The 21,826-nt window shown below is 34.9% G+C and overlaps 1 protein-coding gene across 4 annotated transcripts in view; it reads right to left on the reverse strand.

Moving 5' to 3' along the window:
• CDC14A (cell division cycle 14A) overlaps positions 1-21,826 on the reverse strand; it is a 58,850-nt gene that overhangs the window by 12,995 nt on the left and 24,029 nt on the right. For all 4 annotated transcript variants that reach the window (XM_062581069.1, XM_062581070.1, XM_062581068.1 and 1 more), the window contains 6 exons: positions 13,042-13,108; positions 10,832-10,894; positions 7,620-7,707; positions 6,446-6,676; positions 4,949-5,087; positions 2,034-2,190 (listed from right to left, as the gene is read on the reverse strand). In XM_062581069.1, coding sequence (XP_062437053.1) covers positions 2,034-2,190; positions 4,949-5,087; positions 6,446-6,676; positions 7,620-7,707; positions 10,832-10,894; positions 13,042-13,108 — 745 coding nt within the window. The remainder of the gene's footprint in view (positions 1-2,033; positions 2,191-4,948; positions 5,088-6,445; positions 6,677-7,619; positions 7,708-10,831; positions 10,895-13,041; positions 13,109-21,826) is intronic.

Here is a 21,826-nt window from a genome sequence, read left to right on the forward strand (position 1 = left end):
TAGAGGTTGAACAGATTTCAGAGTTTTAATCTACATTTGCAGCCCTAGAAAATATTTTAAACAAAAGTATTAAGTGCCTTTTTATCATTTCTGACTGGTTTCAAAATAGACGCATTTCTAAGGCATAATATTAAGTAGACGTTGCCCCTTGGGTATGTAGCAGAAAAATATGCAAGTTACACAAAGTAGCAAGACCACTGCCTTTTTTTTTTGTGGCAATTATCAAACGAAAATTTGTTTGTATTGTAGTAGTTCCTATTGAGTGTAAGTAATATCATTGTTCTAAATAAACATAACAGTTTCTGCCTTTAACCAAGACAAAAGATTGACACAAGAGTCTATACAACAGAAGTTAAACAGTGTGACGGTCTGCAGGTGTTGCATTAATTATAGGAGAATGTAAATATTGTAGCTAGATTTTGTTGAAGACTAAGCACTAGGCGTCTATTACCTACCACTCAGCCTCAATGCTTAACAATTTTGTTTCTCTGTCTTTACTTGCCCAATAGTTATCACACGTAGCTGTCTGTCCTTTCATTCTTAGAACATACACATTTTGGAACTGGAAGCGTTCCTCTGTTTTAAGCCTCTTGAAAGCCTAGTATAATGAAATCTTGAAGTATCACCAAAGATGATAAAAGAACTAAGTGTTTTCAAAGCTGAATGCTAACAGTTTTAATATCATATCTGGAAAAAAAAACACCCTGAAATGGTCATATTAGAGAGGATTACAGCAGAAAACACAGCACTAGAATAAAAACAAAGGCTCAGGTTTTGGGTTCCCACATAAACAAAATCCATGACTGTCAAGATGGTTGATCAAAGGGCAGTGTGAACATCTATGTTCTGATAGGGTACCTTAAATGGCAGGAAATATGTTGCAGAAGACAAAACGAATGAATTTTATTCCAGCAGTTATTCCTGGTGCGTTTCAGAGTCTGTAGTGCTGATCCCGCTGATGCTAGAAGCTACAGCAGGGCACCAAGAAACAATTACTTACAGTGGAGTTACATTCTGAATCCGTACTTAAGCCACAACACAGTGTTCAGATAGTTGAGATAAAAGCAAAATAAAGCTGCCTTGAATACTGGAAGCAGTGAAGTTGTAGCAGCTCTGATCCAAAAACATTACTTGAAAACAGCAGAAACATGGCCATATATTTAATTAGATGTACAAGACTAGGCATCTCTGCACTGGTTTGTATTCTCCTGTTAACAAACTGTATAGTTACCTTTACAAATACCAAGCCACAAAGTGAAATTCCAAAAGGCAAACAGTGATCAGTATATAACCACCACTGTGATCTATCATAATCTGGAAGACCACATTATATAAATTTCTGTAAAGATATGCCTGTAAAAGGTGCCCAGTACAGTTTGCTAGTCTTTTACATCAAAAAAGGATTCTGTTGGCAAAATAAAAGCTCTTCAGTTATTACAGAGTTAAGACAGGATTAATCAAATGCACTTTGAATAGCTCCTCTGAACTGCTTCTGGAAGATACTATAGGGCAGAACAACAGTTTATAGTTTTTACTGGCTCAGTAACAGAAATAGGTCCACTTTAGCTCACACTTCAGCTAAAGTAATTGTTAGGTCCTCACCCTATTATGCATATGTCACATCCTCTGTGAGTCTACAAAGCTTTGACAAGGGATGGATGTCTGTACACTTATGCATTAGTAGCTAGAAACTTGGAAAAGTTTCCAGCATGGAAACTGCCTTTTCTTTTTCCCTCCCCACCGGTCTCCCATAAATACTGAAAACCCAATGACTTGAAATAATACAAACATGCTGAATTTTGTGAAATTACTTTTTTTTTTTTTTTTTGAGAAAGCTGAATTTCTGATTAAGACCCATTCTTTAAAAACAAAAATGAAGAGTTTACCTGCGAGAAAGTAATCTAATACAAATATAATTCTAAGAGAAAAGTCTAAAAATGATCCATAGCTAGTTTCTTATATATAATTATATACACATATGTACAAAAAAGCTCTCTCTCTGCTTGTGTGAAATTATTTCTCTGAAACCTTACCTCCTCATATTGATCCAACTCCTGTACTTTATTAAAGCTGCCACTGATTGAAATGTCATCCAAGCCACACAGAACTCTGTTAATGTTTCCATCATCAACTACTTGTTTCTGTTTCGATCGGATGAGGTCTCCCTGCAGCCACAACATTGCTTGTTTCCTGTCAGATAGGAAAACTAAATTAATATCAACACATTTGTATACAGACAGAAACCAGTAAGAAAACATGCTACCCTTTCAGATTGCCAACATCTGAATTACCTGTGTATCTTCTTCACAGCAAAGAAAAACTGCATGAATATCACAAAAAAGTATCACTTTGTATGGTAAGAGGATCACCAAACATGTCTCCAACCATCACAGAAATACTACAGATAATTTCATTTTACAAAATTCTAATTGAAAAAAACTAACAACTAAATAGGAACTTGGAATAGTATTTTAAAGGCTTAAAATAAATCTTAAAAATGCACATAAAATACTAATGCACTTTTAATGTGTAGAATAAATGCTGTGGTGCTGTACAGCTTGTTATTGGAAGCATAAGTTTTGTATATAGAGTCATTGCACAGTAAAGCTACAGCTGACTTGCACAGTAGAGTTGGTCTTAAGTCACATGAAGCTGAACAGGACTACAGCATCAGCTTTCAGGAAATGAAATATTATATCCTTCAGATAGACAGTAAAAATCAGTATCATTTAATTACTACATTAGTATGTGCAGCTGAGGAGGCTTCTAATGCCTAGACTACCTTATTCTTTAAGAAGGAAATTTGCTGGATAGGTATCTGTCAAGCATCTATCCATAAGTTCCATTCAAGACCTGTGATCCCAGTATATGAATCAAAACAGAATATTTATTTATTCTGGGCAAAAAAATTAAAAATTGTAACTTTTCTTTGTTTAAGAACAAAACATGAAGGTGACACCTAAAAGTTAGTCAGGTAGTGAGAGCCAATTGCCCAAACTCCCTCAGCAACAAACGGGAAAGGTAAGTACTTCCAGGAAGACTTCTCTTCATCCCAAGATCAAGAGAGAGAACAGAGGACAGTTGTACATACCATTATTCCATCCAATAGAAGAAGCCCGGAAGACATGCTTAATTTTAAATACCTTAGAAATCTCTCAGGGTTAATTGCATCCATAGCAAACAACTCATCTGACACTGTCCTATCGAGCGAGTCTTTTACAGAAAACTGTCCAAACTTCCTTCAGTGAAGCTCAAAGGACCTAACAAATGAAGCCCGGACATCTACAAAGGCTGAGGAGATCAAATCTGCAAGATCTTATCTTTTTTCCAAATACAACTTTGTAGCCCTCAGGCCAAGATATTAAATTAAATGGATGTAACTGATGTTAGCTTCTTCCTTCTCCCTCTCAAGAAAGTCATTTTGACACTATTAGTGACATCACTTGAGTTTTGCTTTGATTATCAAACCAGGTATGTATTATCATTAGGGTAACAGAAAATACTTCCTGAACAGTATCTCACTTTTGATGCTCAGCTCCTAGCTATAAGCAAGCAAGGTATGAATGTAAACAAGATAGAAAAAAAAGTCTCAAAACAGGTATTTATAGGCCACTACAGAAACGAGCAGACATTGGTCTTGTTTGCCTCATTTTCCAAGTGAACATTACCTACTGATCACACTACCTACTATCTTCCCCTCTCTCAATTTTGATCTATTGTGGAAGTCTTTCAAGAAAGAGTGCATCATCCAAGCACCAGCATGGTATGCAGAAGTTCACTCCATCTTAAGTGAGCACTAGTAGTTTGTAAGCAGTTTGATTCACACTATTTTCAAAAAGATCGTGGGTCATCTCTTAAGAATTCCCATTCATTTACACTTGAAAGTAAATATGAACCCTCATTTCATGCTCCATTTCTCTTATGATTCCAATAATACTACTTTCCCTTTTATAGCCTACATATTTTAAATGCAAGGTCAGAGATACTACTGTATTTACACAGTATCTAGTCGAACTGTTGAATTTCATCCCCACCCCCTAAGAGAGTCAAATTCCTTGTGGATTCTCTCGAAGTGACTTTTCTTATAATAATGAAACAGTCTCCAACTAAAATACATTCACTTCACAGCTCACAAAAGTACATCAGTTCTGCATATAACCTACAGAAGCGTTCTCACAAATACCACAATGAACACTGTAATAGAAAATATACAGCACAGAAATTGCCAGTGATATTAAACTCTGTAAGGATATTGGTCTACATCATTAAAGCCAGTGGAATTTTGTCATTCGTTGACAGTCAACCCAGGATCAGACTGAATCACTCTGTCAAATTATCTGCATGTGGAATGTTTTCAGAAAGAAGTATATAGTCCATTTTGAGAAGGAACCACATTTAAACCATGCATTTACCTTTTGCTAACAACTGTATTAGCTCTGAGTGAGAGCTGTTTCATACATTACATCAGGACTTTGACAGAGATCATAAGCTGTCCACCACATCCTCCTCTTCAGTTATAAGAAGAAACACAGGGACTACACTACAGTAAGATTCATTTCATCAAGCATCATCATAGGCTTTAAGTATACCAAGGATAATTCTTGTGTTAAAATTTTAACAAAACCCAGCTTGTTGATTTAACCTTTTGTCCACACCTCAAGTTTACACTCCCAGTACTGATTGTCTTTATCTCCTAGATCTCCAGGATACAAATATACAAGCTGAGCTTTGAGATTCTGCCCCTTAAGATGACAAAATGTCCGTACTCCAGAAAAAGGCAATTGCTACTGAAGCTTGATCTACCTCAAATTAACTGACCTTAATTAAATATATTGCAACAGGCAATAATATACCACCACAAGATAGAAAGTGGATCCTATAAATAGTTTAGGATGAATAAAAATCTAGAGAAACAGTTGATTCTTAGCAAGAAAGAAGGTATACATACTCTTCCAAGAAATGTTGCTGTGGTCCTATAATAGAGCCTGGTCGACATATTCTTATCCAAGCAATGGCTTCAGCATGTGTGAACCTGTAGTGTTTCATTATGTAGCAGGCAATCAGTGTTCCTGTTCTCCCCAGGCCAGCTACACAAACACATATGAACATATTCATGAACAAAATCATGAGTTATTAATTCTGAGTACGGGATATGGGGAGAAGGATTCTTTCTAATGTTATACACTAACTTGATATTTGAAGAAGGAATTTCTGGCTCAGTATCCCATTTATCAAAAAAGTCAGTGTTTAAGAAAACATGCAGTGATCGTCCTTATTTGTGTAATTCTACTTCAAAAAAAATAAGGCTCTGATAGTAAGTCTGTGAAAGAACTGAATAGTTTCATACAAAGCAAATCAAAGCATCTTTGTACAAAGGTCAACATGCACACTTTGCAAGTCAAAACTCAAATATGTGCAAATATACATGCAGATCACTGCATTTAACAGCATGTTTAACTGTCCTGTGGGCTAGTATATTTATTTTTTTGAACCAATTTGTTGCAGGTGAGGCTAACTTGTATTCAATGTTTTCTATATAAACAGCAATAAATACTGACCATCATATAAAATTAAGTCAGAAGAATCATTTAGAGCTGGGAGAAGTACTCTTAGAAAGACGGGTCTTTTTTTGGGGGGGGGGGGGGTCTGGGGTTTTTTTCTTTTTTGAAATACAAAAGGAATACAACTTGCAAATAGATTACTAAAAAGCTGCACTATGTTAAACATACATCCGAGTAAGCAAACTGTGCAAAAAACTGCAGGTAACATCTACCAACAGCATACACCAATAAGACAAAATAAGACTTTCCTGTAAGTTCCCACTAACGTATGAACTTTCTGTAGCAACCTTTTGCATTAAATCATTTTGTAATAACTTCTGGGAAAAGTAATTTCCAATGTGGAAGTTGTACCTGGAATACTTCTATAATAAGAGCACAAAACTACTCTTGTTAATCATCATTGCTAAATCATAGTTTAAATTATGATTATGTCAAATAGCATATAGTCAGCTTATATCATACCAAAAGTTTAGGGTTCCAGTTGCACTAAACTTATTAGCAAATAAGTTTGTGTACCTTTGATATATATGTTTAGTGCTCAGAAGAAGTGATAAATGAACAGCACTACTCCTATTTCAGATCAGCAAATCACTTGTTTTATATAAGGGCACTTTTTTATTCCTCCTTGAGTAAGGATGTTTTGAATATTTTCTGGCTGACATGCTGGAACAGGCTGGTTTAAAATACTGGCACCACACTAAACTCATATTGGCTTGAAATAGGGAACTCATGCTAAGCAGAAAAATGTAAAAGTAATAATCCAGAAGCATAAAGAAAACCTTTCAGTTTTCAGCATTTCCTAGCCAATTATTACAAAGCTAGTGCTAGTGTCTTTTAAAAGATTTTATTTCCAGAATAAATGGGAAATAAATTAGTGAACATACCTTTACAATGTACAGCAATAGCACCCTCAGCATTCTCACAGATGTTCAAGAACCTCTGAACTATACTGTCACTTGGTGTGCTTCCATCTATGAAGAATAGGTCAAAATGCTCAAAACCAGCATCAGTAAATCGTTTTGCCTCATAGATTTTTTTGTTTAGTCTTATGATTGATGTGACATTATGTTTCTTGAAATAAGGAAAGTAGGCTTCCGGTGCATGAAGAGGATAACCTATAAAAGATTTGTTACAACAAATTAAACATTATCTATGACATGAAATGATTTAAGGTCTAGTAAACAAAATCCCTCCCAAAACATTTTCAGAATGTTAAACATTCTAAACTGTAAGTGTTTTATTATTTTATTCAAAGCAATACATGGATTTAAGTCATGAAAGCATTCTGTGGACATTTTCTTTATAAAGACCAGCATTAAAAAAAAAAAAAAATTAAAGCACAACGCATCTACAGTATCTTGTTTAGCTCACTGCCTTCTGCAAGTAGGGATTTATTAATATATTAAAGCTAGGCACATATGAATTCATCATTTCAGAACAGCTGCTTATCTATAGTCAAGCTGCAGATCAGAAGACACAATAAAAGGATATTTTAAGAGAAGACTTTTGAAGAAGCTAGATTGGTGATCTATATCACAGAGGAGCAGCTAAAGGAGAAATTGTAGTACTGGAAGTATTCTTCCTCCATCATGAAATAAAAAAGCTTTAGTGCCTTGATTCAGTGGAGACACATGAGTGATCTTCAAAGAGTTCAGAAAGGTAGAGTGAAAAGAAAGGAATATGATACTGTTATCAACAAATCTGTACTTGTTTTATCTTTAGCTTGCCAACTACTTTCTTTCTCCAGATCTTTTTTGCTAAGTTCTAATCCTTTATACTTGCAAATAAACATGCAGTTTTGTTACAAAATCCTTAACACTCAACACTCATGTAGGTGACCTAGGTTTCTCAGGCACTTTGTCACTGATGGAAAGTCACTGACTTAGAAAAGACCTTTGGAATTAAGCCTTATATAAAATATTCACCGCACAATTATTTTTGAAGGACAAACCTTCTGCAAGTCTTTATCTTCTTTTACTTATTTGCTATAACTGTTTAACATGCAAGAAATAAAATTTAAAAAAGCATTGAAATGTACGTTAGAACACTGAAACATACCATTTTCAAGTTTGCTTTTTGGATGTGGTCCACTAAATGCTAAGAATTTTCCTGGAACAATCCAGTTGAAATCACCATTTTCTACTCGCTAGGAAAATTTTCAGGAGAGAGAGATACAGAAAGCAAGCATTTTAATACCTTGAAAATAAAAGAAGCAATCAACTTTCTTCAAAAAGCTATTAAGTGTATTAAACAAAACATTTTAGATGTAACACGTACAGGAGATGCTAATTAACCATAAGCCATTTCCTAGAAATTCTTGCAAGAAGCCCCCCAGATCCCACAAAAATCCAACTTTACTAAGATCTTAAGTAAAAGCAAAAAGACCTTATCTAAGGTATTTCTCCCATGGACAGTTCAGCATTCCAAAAGACATCTACTCGTAATTAGCACCGGCAAACACCAGTATTTTCGTGTTCTAGCAAAGAACATAGAAAAATGCCTCCCCAAGAAACACTAGCAACAAAAGCAATTTGTAGAAAATAAAGACTAACTAGCCTTCAAAACAACTATAATTTTTGCACAGAAACAAACTTACATATTGGCTTAGTAATCATAAAAATCAAACATCAGAAAGCTTTCAATTTTTTTAATTTCACTTATACTTTTTTTTGTATGAAGTGTGTTCATTCCTTATTTGGCAGTGTAATAATTTTCAACAGGAGATTTCAGGACACAGCACTTGGTTCAATCACGTTACCAAGCTTTGTGTTTTCATCTTCTGCTCCAAGTGCCCTAATGAGCGAAGGCCTCTGATAACGGATGCTACTGTAGCCAGTTCATTAGCCGTTTGCCTGGCTAACCCCATCAGGCTTGTTCCAAGCGTCCTGGCACAGTGCTTGCATAAGGACCAGCAACCTGACTCTCACTGCCAGGTCAGAAAAGAAACCAACCCAAAATTCCTGTAAGTTTATACTGAGGACTGCAGTCTGAATATAATAGCACCTCCCTCCCCCTCCCATTTTTTTTTTTAAAGTGAAAATCCTGTTCAATAAGTTAAAGAGTTTTTTTGTTTTTAAACCAGTTGTATAACTTCTTTATGTTTACAAGGGTTATTGTGGATAAAATAAGTTTTAGCCTATTTGAACAATATACATTCAGCTTTGCATACAAATGACATTGTTTAAAAAAGACAGACAGAGATAGACACATGGAGTATTTTTTATATGTAGCCCAACAAAGGGGGAATTAGCTGCCTCAGTGTAGGAAGGTGAAAGAATTATAAATACAAAACCGAAAATTCTTCATCCTGCTCCCGTAACTCCTATGCAACTTTTCCCCCTTTATCTATAAATTTGAAGGCCTAACACTGCAAAACTCCAGAACATTTAAAGTTCTAGAACTACAGCACAGGACCTGTCTAAAAATACAAACCTGACCACCACGTGTGAAATAGAAGACATACAAAGAAGGACAAAAAACTTAGAGAATTCCAAGTTCTCACTTGTTAAACTAAGACAGCAGGCAGCATTCTTTAAACATCATTCATATGTATATGCTTTTCGTAAAGTAAACTAGACTAACATATCCATTAAACAAGATAATGGGACAGCTTTGTATATAGTTCTAGCCAATTATTTTCATATATTGTTTAAGCAGCTTTACTCAACCCATACGATGCATATTAATTCCTAGAGAATTCCCACCCATCATCATTTGTTTTTAAAACAAATTTTACTGTGGTATAGAGAGTAGGTAGAAGATAGCAACTCAATATTGAGCTAAACAAATTAACAAATGCTAAGTAATTCAAAGAGATCAGATTTCTTAATCCAACCACCATGGAACATTACAGTACACAGAAAACCTTCTACATACAATTATGTTTTATGAATAGCTGTAGGTTAATCAATAATTACAGTAGAGATTTCTGTGCTGTAAAATAAGTTTTTCCCTGTTTCTCTCATTGTTTTCCCTCTTTCTTGAGCATTTATGAAGCATTTCTTACGCTTGTGTGTACTTCAGTGATATGTACCAAATTACTCATTTCTCACTTGTAAAAATGAAATTCTTATTTAACAAATGCTCTAAAGACACTTAGAAGAGCAAGTATCCCTAAAACTTGTTTGATATTAAATACATTCAAATTAAGATGACAAGCTTAAAAATGGACATTTTCAGATTTAGCAATGAAATTTTTTATCATTTCCAAGTTTTCTGAAAACACTGGAAGGAAAGAATACTGGCTGGGAAAGAATATTGGCTACAGTGAAGTAATTTTGGTCTTTAAAAGGACAGAGTTTAATGCATATTGAAATATATCCTTCTTGCTTACCTGTGCAACCACAAAAGTTTCTAGGAGTTCCCCAGGCAAGTTCCAATACAACTACATAGCTTCTACTAACTGCATAGGTCTTTTCCTTCCTTTGAGGTGGAAAAATGGTGGAGAAAGATCATGCAACTATTCTAGACCAGATATGTGTACATTTGCTGACTCTGGGACTTTCTCTGGCCACAGTCCAGATCACAGGTGCAACATGGGGCTACTTTCAAGATTCTCTGCAGCAACAAAGCTCAAAATGACTGTCTGCTACTAGACTGCACAGGCAAGAACAACTTAAATGGTTTAGGTCTGCATGAGTTACAAAACACAGCCCTAGAGACATCCAAAGTTTGTTCTTAAATCTTGAGAAGATTGGCAGAACAATGGACACCTTCCATTAGCTTTTTAAGACTCCATTAGGAAAACATTTCAGACATATATGGAGATTCTAGTAGTGAAAATACAGTGCTACTAAAACAGCCCAGGAATTGCTGAATTTATGTGGCTATCAAAAAAGTTGCTTTATATTTGGGACTAACAGCACCTTAAGAATCAAGTCCTGAAGGAAAACACAGATTCTGTGGATCAGCTAAGAGAGACTGAGTCATCGTACACTGCCGAAAGCACAGGGAAGCATAAAATAGGCCTCAGAAGCCAAGAAGGGTAGGAGAACACAGTTCAGTTTTACTACAGTGTGATAGCACTAAAATGGCAAGGATTTAGGCCCATCTTACATGCTACTGACCTACAGCATACAGCTTGGGATGTTAGTATCAATGCAATATCTAACCAAGAAAAAACATGCTTTCATGTGCATACCTCACATATGAGCACTAGGTTTTACTTGAATTACAACGTTTTTCCAGTATGTTTTAGGTTGCGAGATACTGGCTATTCCAACTCATTTTAAAAAACTAAACATATTTAATTTTCTATTAGATGTACAAACCTCATAGTGTTCATACTCATCCACATCAAATGTCTTAAAGTCAAAAAATCCATGCTGCAAGGCCTAAAAGGCAACAAGGCGTCAGTTTATTTTTGGTACATGTAATCCCATTTCATAACACTGTTCTTGAGAATCAAACTAAAGAGCTACAGTTTGTGCTTGTGATTTGTTAAAGTCTTTACATTAAGACAACATTAAATTTTACACAGATTAACACCACACACAAAAGACTACAACAATGGCAATGAAGCCTCTTAGCCCTTCATAAAGATGTTATGATGGAGCATAAGCTTGTTGCCTATTACTTGAATCATAAAATTGACTCTCCCCTCCCCAGTACAGATGCGTTTTCCATAAGGCAGACTATAAAAAGTTAAAAGCAAATCCCTTTGTCATATAGTCAATCATTTTCTTCTTTAAAAAACAATGAACATGTTTTCAGGCAGTTGGACACAAAACAGAATATTGTTAGTTTTATGTACGGAAATATGATGTTCAGATTTTGTCATATTCGGGCAAAATAATATAGCAAGATTACAGTACTATGTATAACTGGTATTTTGTAATTTCTTGTTAAGATTTTCCCCAACATAATCTGCTGATAGAATGAAGCTAATGTGACTGGGTTAAACAAGATTTATTACAGAATTGAAATATTTCAAATTTTGGATTGTACTCAATTACTGTAATATTAAATAGAGCTTATACTAAATATTTGTGTTAATACCCTATTAAAAACTAAATTTTGTGAAGAAGATATCGCTAGCATAGGTTTCTTCTATGCAATAGATGGAATAAATTTCTGCAGCATATATTTATACTCTATCTACCACATTCTGAGAAGTAGGGATATTGCATAACATTGTGGGACTGTGTGTTAAAAACAGACCACACATCTATCACTTAACGCATCATTAATAATTGTCATTTTTGGCCCCATAAAATGTTTTTCCCCCCATTTTTTTTTAAATAAATGATACAGGCTTAATGTTGGACCTGTCACAAAACCCAAAAAGCTGAGAGGTTTGTTTGAAAAGCAGATTTAGAAAATTTCATTTAAATAAGATTGGCTGGCCACACTTCAGAATTTGTAGGTCAAATTATGTATGAATTACATTGGGGGGTGTGTGTGTGTGCATGCATATATCATCATCTATACATAATCCAAATTTATCAAGATAACCCATAATTTTACTTTAGGATGTGGACATAGTTTCTACTGGAAGCATTTTTATTTCTGCAGGTGAACTTAACATAAATTCAGTAATAAATTTTATGGAAACTATAGGGGGAAAAATAATTTGCAAAGTTCTTTTCACAGGTTTGCAGCAGATAAATTACTGTAAATTCATGGACTGCTACAGAGAGCTTTAGGATCTTTAAAATGCCTCACAAATTAATAGTTGTACTGTTAACTGGCAGCTCTTTGGCAGCAAAATTTGATCCTTGCTTACAGCATGAAGTATACACTAAAATACCCAGGTGCCAATTCTTAGGATGGGCCCTAAGATAAAAAAAACACCACACACACAACACTAGAGATTTGTTTTCTCCAGGATCACTATCATGAATATATTGTTTAAAAAGATTAATTTAAATTGCTCAAACATTTTCAGTAAGTTTAAAATCTTCCACATTGCGTAACAAATATTTGGAAATCTAAACATAGATAGAATGCAGTGCTTTCAGTAGTAGTTCATTTGTTTGATAGTGACATACCAAAACATACATTGGTTTCCCTTCTGTTTAAGCAATTCTGAAAAAAAATAGTGTCAGACATCTAAACAGATTGAGCCAAATATAGGCAAAAACTGTATAAAAATAGTGCTCAGATTAAATCACAATAATCTCAAGTGAGATAGACAAAGGTATTGACCCATGTTACTCGCCTTCACCAATGTTTAAATCTATTAGTAGACCTAACTCATTATCTTGCACTGCTGACTTAAGAACTCCACCCAACCAGGACAGGTATGTTTGCACTCTCTAACACTGCAGGTGAACTTCAGAAATCTGCAGGAGGCCATGCCAGCTAGGTAAAATGCCACCTTCTTCCATTATCACTATTCAGACAGAGCTCTCAGTAACTTCAGCTTCATGGCAGCATACTGCTTTGAAACTAGATTTTTGTACGTAGAGTATTTTGTATTTTGCTTCATTATTTTTTACAGTCAATTTAAATCTGTTTGGCTAAGGAAAAGTGTTATTACCTTATTTATTCCCTGTAAACAGTCCAAGATCGTGAGATTGTACGTGCAGTTCCCAAATGAAGCATCCCTATAAATTTAATACAAATGAATTTAATATACATAGAATTATTTTAAGAAATCAGGGAAAGGAAGCACACAGAGTATAAAGTTACTCAATTCCACCTGAGAAATATGAATCAAATTTCAAAGATGATATCTCTTTATATTTTTGACTATGCTAAAGCACTGCCCTAGAAAGGATGTAACTCAGTAAAAATGCAATGAGACACTGCAGATTATTTTAAGTGCATGCTTCTACCCCAGCTGACAGCACAGCTTCATACCAAATTATCGTGGCCTGGAACAGGGAGCTTTGCATTCTCAACTGTGCAAGAATAGCCACAAAACAAAAATTCGCTAGCTATTACCATGTTTTAATCACGTTATTCTATCTAGCAGGAAAAGGTGATTAGATCACTAACCTGACTTTCATTTACAGGCTCTTACTTTAATGCCTGACTGCAGATTTGGTTAAAACTTAACTAGATACAATGAAATGGAGAACTCTTCAGATCTCAGTTTTGCTACCACAGAAATAACATAATTTCTCTCTAAAAGATGACAGAGTATGCAAAAGCAAGACACATTCATCAAGTAGTATGAGACACCAAAATATATTTACGCAGCAAATGTGTTGTGGAAAAAAGTGTGGGGGGGTTTTTTTTGTTTTTTTTTTTTTTGTTTTGTTTTTTTTGTTTTTTGTTTTTTTTTTGATTTTAACTGCTTTAAGGCCAATTCATATTTTAACAAAATCCTGGCTGGGCAAATTATTTTCAAATCACTCACTGATGAAATCTGGTATAATTTTGCATTACACCATCTTATCCAAAATGCTAAGAACTGCAGTTGATCAGTTATGCACCAGTTTAATCAAAACTGCAAAGTTTTAGGGTAAGTCAGTTACACTGCTAATTCACAACTGATTCAGAATTTCAATCTTGCATTTACAACTTCCAGTGTTTGGTAGTCTACCAGCTATATGTAGCACAAATGTCACTATGTTAAGTTTCATTCACTCCGAAGTGCTTTAAGGGTAGAATATTCTCACTTAAGAAAAAGAGTAGAATACATGTAGTCATTTTAATTAACCAGTGTTCACAGAAAATGTATTTAATAGTGACAAAGTTAAAAGCTATAAATTTGTCACTGTCATATTATGGACAGGCCATTCCAGAACAGGCCACTTATTCATTATTAAAACTCACTTATCTACATTATCATAAAGTGAAATTTTTGAAGTGCGAATACTTTTTTAAAAAAACCAAATCTATCAAGAAATCTTCAAAAGTGTAAAGCCATGAAGTATTTTCATTAAATAACCAAAACATCACAGCTGTAAAATATTACCTTAACATAACATGTTTTGACAGGAGAAAATGAGATGACAGATCATTGTTGTGCAAAACAAATTTGGCAAAGTAAAATGTCTTCTGAACAAAAATGCTAAAGAGCAAATGGGAATATGTGCCTAAAAATCTTTAAAAGGTGTAATAGTTTGAGAAGGCTGACAGAAATAGCTTTAGAGAAACACAGATGGAAGGTATGGTGGCAGACTTTCTGTATTACACATTATTTTGATGTGAACAAGAATATAATTTTGATTTTATTCATACAAACATTACTCCTTCAACTGATAAGGTATCTGATATTACAGTACATAAAACAATACTGGAAAGAGAAAAAGCCATGCAATCCTAAAGCAGTGTGCTCTAAGGGAGGGAAAACACAGAATTTGACCTAGATGCAAAGGATAAGCACATTTTCAGGTGTTTTTTTAGTTACAATTCACAGCTATGATCAGTCAGAACAGCATCATGAAGGGGGTATCATTCAGCAATCATTTCACAGACTCTACATTCCTACACCTGCTTAGTGAGTGCACATCGATGCTGGCAAGTGACATCTATGGCCTACATCAAGTCTCAGGTCTCATTTCCACTGCTGCACACCAAGCCATTAAGGCAGGTGTACTCCAACTGGGGAAACAGCTCTGCTCAGGTATTTGTCAGCCATATGCAGTGAATTAACAGGGAAAAAATAAATTTGGGAAAATTCCAAAGAGATAGAACTTCGAGATTAGATGCCAGCAATTTTATTTGTTTATCCAAATTTCCACAAGCTCAAATAACAGTATTCTTCAGGTTTTTTTTTTAAAATACCATACACTGAATAGACAAATGAGAAACTCACACCTCCATGTATCTTTTGTAGTAAAAGAGTGACAATGTTGTGAAACAACAAGCACTAGATACAGGTGACAGTAAAACACAGTAATGACATAATCCTGGAAGCTGTGCTTAAATATAACCCAATGCTTTAAAGGAAAGTATGATATTTGATGAACTACAGCAAAATATAATATATCAGACTTAAAAATCTCTCTCCCCACACTTATATATCAAATAGTAAAAAAGAAAAAAGTAATTTGGAAAACAAGTAAATAGAACAAAAATCTATGCAAGTTTTTAAAAAACAGAATGACTATGAAAAAGCTCAGGTTCCCAGTCCTTTTTCAGGAAGAATATTTCTTAGTTTCCAAAAATTCAGCTTTCTGCTTAGAAATAATTCCAGATGCAAACTCCTTTCTGAAACTTTACTGTTTTCTACTTCAGACTTTTAAAAGAAAGCTACCTCCAGTGATTAAGCTGTAGGTGCTTTAAAAAAAAAAGGGGGGGGGGGAAAGGTGCCCATCCAATCCAAATTAATCTGGCAGAATTGTCATGTATAATCATCTCGGACTCCACATGTCAATTCACACTGTAGTAAGATATCCCCAGGGTAATCTTATATAGCACACATCCTGATAGCTACATTACGTGCTAATAGTAACAGGCTCTCTTCCTCCCTCTCCCTCCCCCAAACTCCTTTTCCTAAAGTATGAGGGGGAAACTTTGGCATTTTTTCAGTTTTTAAGTTGTTTGTAAACATAATTTATGTGAATTAACACTATAAAATGATCACTTAAAAAAAAAAAAAAGCATCAGTGGTGGTTTTTTTTGTGGGGGAAGAAAAACCTGACCATAGTAATTCAGATACTCCATTTTAGAAAAGATCATTTTCAATAATTGACTCTAATGCTTAATTTGAAATAAGAAAATTCATCTCTGAAAGTAAGTGTGCTTGATCTCATCACTCTGTACATCACCCAATTCACTTTTGTGCCTGTTCAGGTATCTGTATCAAGCCTTTTAACTTGTTCACTAACTAGAAACCATCTTTTATTCCTATCTATAGTCAGAATTCCAGAATAATTAAGTTCAGATCAGGCAAGTAATTGTGGAACCAGTATTTGAAGATAAAACTTGAGTTACCAGTTTTCAGATAACACAGCCAGTAGAACTGCAGTATAGTGCATGAGTTACAGGAAGAACTTTTAAATATACATAGCCTACTTTATGCTGCCTTTTTAAACAATTTTAAAAAGAACATATTTATGAAGTAGTAGTGTACTTTTGAAGTGACACTTTTTGTATTCCATCTTCCCAAATAATTTCCAAATAATTAAGTATTTAAGTATTACACTCTGAGTAATACTTCCACAAAGTGATGTTTGACTAAACTCAAAAGGAATATTAATATTTCTTTTGAGTTTAGTCAAACATCACTTTGTGGAAGTATTACTCAGAGTGCAGATGCTTAATGCCAATCTTATGCTAATCTCACGTCTATAAAGGCCTTGAAATACTTAACAGGCAAAGGTTAAAGGTTTATCTTGAACCAACTTCCTAAATGTTTCAAATAATCTACTGGAGTAAAACACTTCAGATAAAAATACTTTTCTTTAGAGAGAAGTCAGTAACTATTTTGATTCTGTTAAATATAAAAACCCAAACAGGAAAAAATACAGAATATCTAAAAGACACAACTTTCTCCAGAATGAAGATAAGTGACCAAGTTGAGTTGAGCGGCCCAGAGAAGCCTCTACTTTTCACACTGTCTATCACACTGCATGTCACTCATTGTCAGAAGTCATGTCAAATCATTAAGCAGCTTTGTTTTTTAAATATTTAAAGATTGATTTAATTTTCTGAATCCTGAAATTAATGCATTTGTCAGGAAAACAGAAATAATTTAAAAAAATGCAGAGCAGCTGGCTATGCCATTCTTTACATCAATCTTTCTTCCTACTGATTTTATGTTACTTGCTAGACTATAGATCAAAAAAGATACTGGCTGTCAGAACTAGTACTAACCTTCGCAAAAAAAATCTGATAGAAATACAGTTACTGGCATAAAGTGATTTGAGGGGTCAGTTAGCTAGTACTGGAGCCATTAGCATGTACTTCCTTGCTCTCCAAGACAGATATGTTAGCATTTTAGAGTAACAGCACTTAAAAAAAATGAGAAGATTAATTTTTAGCTTGGATAACATGCAACAGATTCCAAACAGACCACACTGTACAACAATAAAACCAAATACACTGAACCATACAAGCACTAGTAGTTCACGAAGAATGATCCTGTAAGGGGAGAAAAAATCTCATTATTAACCTCAGGGAAACAGCATTTTAGGCAAAACTAAGATCAAATCCAGCCAATAAGCTTATTATTTTCCCCTGTCCACAGTCAGCATTCTATCCTAAAAAATTTAAACATGTGCTTAGGTTTAAGAGGAGTAGTCATTTAACTTACTGGGCCTATTCATTCATGCACTAAGATTCAGATGTGTGTTTTTAGTGACAAACACAGCTATTTGGATTTAAGTGTGTTGTACCTTTTTGTTTAACTCAGAAGTGTATGCTACAAGCCGAGAAAAGGGAGGCTGCCTTACTTCATATTGAGATAATAGAGCACATGCAGATTATCTCCTGCAGAGTTTTATACTGTAGCTGCTCTGACTTCTGTTACTGACCACACATTTCATTACAGTATTCTTTTAGGCTTGTAATGGCCAAATACATTACCCTCTTAGTTTTTAAACAGTATATATTTCTTTTTAACCAGTTCTTACCTGATAATACTTTGTATTTTGTTTCAAATTGAGAAAAATGTGACCATTTGTGAACTGCAAACAGTATGAATCTGAACTGGCATTACAGAGCTGCAAATCCCACATCGGATTTCAGTTATTGTAGCTGACCTGAATACTGCATATTCCCTCTAAATACTTTCAATAACGAAATAGTTTGTTTCGTTTACAAAAGCTGGGGAAACAAAACCCCCAAAACAAACTAGTATCTAGCTCTGAAATTACTGTCATATTTAGAGACTGAACATTGCAGTACTAAAATACCTTTAGGTTTTTCTCTTTAATATAAAGTCCATACAAAGTAGTTTGAGGTGAAAATCTAAAACTTAGTTTTATAATAGGAAATGGATACTTACAAAGGCTTAAACTAGTGTTATTGCTGTTTTAGTATGCAGAATTAAGAAGATACAGTACAAGTTTAAGAGACTAACTGGTCCCACTACAAGGAAACTGAGTCAGCCATAAGTAAGATGAAAGTGTCATCCCCCTGGTTTATCTACACTTCTTTTATTAAAGAAAAAAAATCCCAACCTCCATCTTTCACATATTTGGGTAAGGAGAGTATTCTTATTTTCATCGACCTCTGAACAGTATTTATTGAAGCAGTCTTTAAGTGAAATACAGCTGAAGATCTAAGCAGATTAAAACCTTTTGAGGTCACTGAGCTAGATAAAACTAGATCAGTTTCCTAGTGATCCTTCATGTAAACATACCTCTGTACCTCAAAGAATCCAACAACCCTTCAGTTTCTACCTATTAAAAGCTATTTTTTTCCAAACAAAAAGACACTTCAGACATCAAATTAACAAACTTTCTAAATAATCTAGCTGCAGTGAACCTTTGATCATTATACAATGACACACTCGTACATTCACACTACCCAACATTACTTAAATTACTCCATATTACATTACTATTTAAACAGAGATTATCTATACTAGGAAAGTCATATAACGTTCAAGTTCTAGGCTCAAAAAGGAAAAAGGTCCAGTCAGTAAGTATTGAATACCAACAATTAATATCCCAAATTATTTCCTTCCTAGACCTTAAAATTGGAAGGATGGGTAAGACATTTGAATCACATTTTTTTCATTGTATACAAGAATCATTTTAGTCCTGCTCAAGACACTAACAATATGAAGGAAGTACAAACTTTCTCCTAGCACCAACTTTTTTCCTCACAGTATAGCCTGATGCCAAGTAGAACTGGCCCTTAAGGCCAAACGCAGTACACAGCATGGCACTACTGGGACAAGAGAGCTCTAGTTCCAGTGACAGCATAGATACAATTTGCTTGAGCCTCTGTATTGTGCTCCATTTTGCAGATATCTGAAATGTCTTAGAATGGACAAGGGAAAAAATTCTTAATCAAGGGTCTTGGAAAACCAGACAGGGAAGAAGTTATTTCTTCCCCAACTCCAGCTAATTCTCCCATTGGAGGCCCTCATCAGATCTACTTGCCCTTCTCTCACCTCATTAATTCCTAAGCTCCTTAGGTAGCTATTTCCAGCCTCTCCCTATGAATTCAATTCCCAAATATCCCCTCCCTATCAGATTCCTTATTTCTTAACAAGCTTCCTATAGTGTCAGACTATTTTCTCACTCCTCTTTGTATCACCTGCTGTACACTTGGGTTAGCCAGTTTTCCTTCCCAGCAGGATCAGCTATACCACAGGTAACAGTGGTGTTAGTCTCTAATCCAGTGTCAAGATCTGACATGGTCCAAAGTGGTTCCAAAAGCAGCTTAGGAAGCACTTCCTAACCCCATGTCAAATAAGAACAGAAGAGAGAGAAAGAAGAAACCTCCCCCCCTCCCTAAAAAAACCCACAACCAACTTCTCCCCACGCCACAAGCCACAACCTCGTAAAAAAGGTTAGCCAAGGTGTTTTAAGAACATATAAAGACAGGCAACTGGATACAGGATGTGGAAAATGAAATTAAGCCCCCTGAAGCCATACATACATTAATCCCAAAGTTAATGCATGGTTTGCCAACAAATTGTTTACTAATACAGCCATTATATAAATACTTCAAGGTGTATCAGTGTTTCAAACTGCAGAGGTTGTCTCAAAGGAGACCTTATGGTTAACTTTTTTACATTCTAGAGCATGCCTTTTCATTCAGACATGCTTGAGATGAAATAAAACAATACCACATAAAGTCACAGTTCTGGCAAATAAGTACTAGTAAGCTTAGTGGCAGCAGTGAAAAATGAGAACACCTCCTTCCTGCCTGTGGAAAAGCCAAGCAGGCAGAATGATTGCTACTTTAACAAGCAGTTTAAGTTAGGACACAGATTTCATCAGAACATGGCACATTTGATACTTCATTGTGCCAACAGTCACGGAAGTAGCAATCCATACTGGAACACTAGTATCTCAATTAGCCAATGTTTGCCAAAATGAACACAACTCAAAACCTTGAGACAAGGACAAAGGCATTAACATGTATTAGAAGCAACACGCTAATAGGATATTACTGCTCAGAGGACCTTTTTGCCAGTGTAGTGCAGGGTAAATCTGTAAGTCTATGAAAGTATAGATATCAATTTCTGCTGTACATACTTGACATTGGTTGCCTAGGTTTTCATTTACTGTACTGATTTTACCTCTCATTCCTTCTGGTTTTGATTTTATGTACAATTAGATTGTGTTATTATTGTGGTTCTAAGTGTTTTCATACCAAGTTGGAAGATAGATGTGAAAGATTTTACACATACTGATTTTATTTATGAAACATCTTTTCACATGCAGCACCTGCTTTGTTATCCATGTTAGTTTTGAACAAGAATAAAGCACTTATTTAACAATAAACTAAAGAATACCTCTGTCCTCAGTCAGGTATGACATTCTAAAATTCAAGATTTTAAAAAGCAAAGATTTTATATTTGTTGTGCAGCAGAATAGTGTCCTGAAAACTTATCTTTATAAAAATCATGAATTCTCATGGATGGGTTACAACAGTCCATAGCACTGCGGGCAGATTTGAGGTAGGAAAACAGGTTCATGGCTACGGATAACATTCATTGCTTTAAAGAAATCTGACACCATCAATTGATCTCCCAGCAACGTGCAGCTTGGAAAAAACAGGCAGAGAATGCAGGCGAGCTTGAAGTATCAGAAGACTACCTACTCTGCATAAACCTATTGCCCTCCTCCCCCAAAGCTGACAGACTAAATGAAGAGTGCACTTTTGTAATAGTTTTGATGATCCAAATAAAAAAAAAAAAAAAAAATACAAATAGCTCCTTGACTGAACATTGTCTTCCTCAATGTTTTCAGTTAGTATTCTCCTTTGGGTAACATAGCTCTTATTAAAAAAGAAAAAAAAAAAAGCATTCTATTTTTAGGAAACTGCCATTCCTTAAATCTCTTTGAAACCTCCTACGCTGCCCTACAGTAGCAGCTTTTTTCTTGGAATATAATTTTGTGAATTCAGAGTCAGAGGATTTGCTGTGAATAATTAACACTTAAAAGTTTTCCTGATCATTAAATGTATTATTGTGGTTCTCACCAGCTTCACAAGAAGGCAGGGGGCCAACTGCTTTCACTACTCCCTGTCCCCTCAAATAGGTCAACATATAAACTCTTTGCTGAAAAAGACCATCACTGATTTGACAATTTCCCCCAATACACATGCCAAATGTTTTCTTCACTAGCTTAAGATTTCAGTTAAACTGGTATTCACATGTACATCTATCATCTCAACAATTTATATTCTACCTGGCTTCTGGGCAAGAGAGGAAATCTCATCTCTGTTATATGGCCTTAGAATCA

This window comes from Rhea pennata, chromosome 8, assembly GCF_028389875.1.
Source record: "Rhea pennata isolate bPtePen1 chromosome 8, bPtePen1.pri, whole genome shotgun sequence".
Classification (NCBI taxonomy): Eukaryota; Metazoa; Chordata; class Aves; order Rheiformes; family Rheidae; genus Rhea; species Rhea pennata.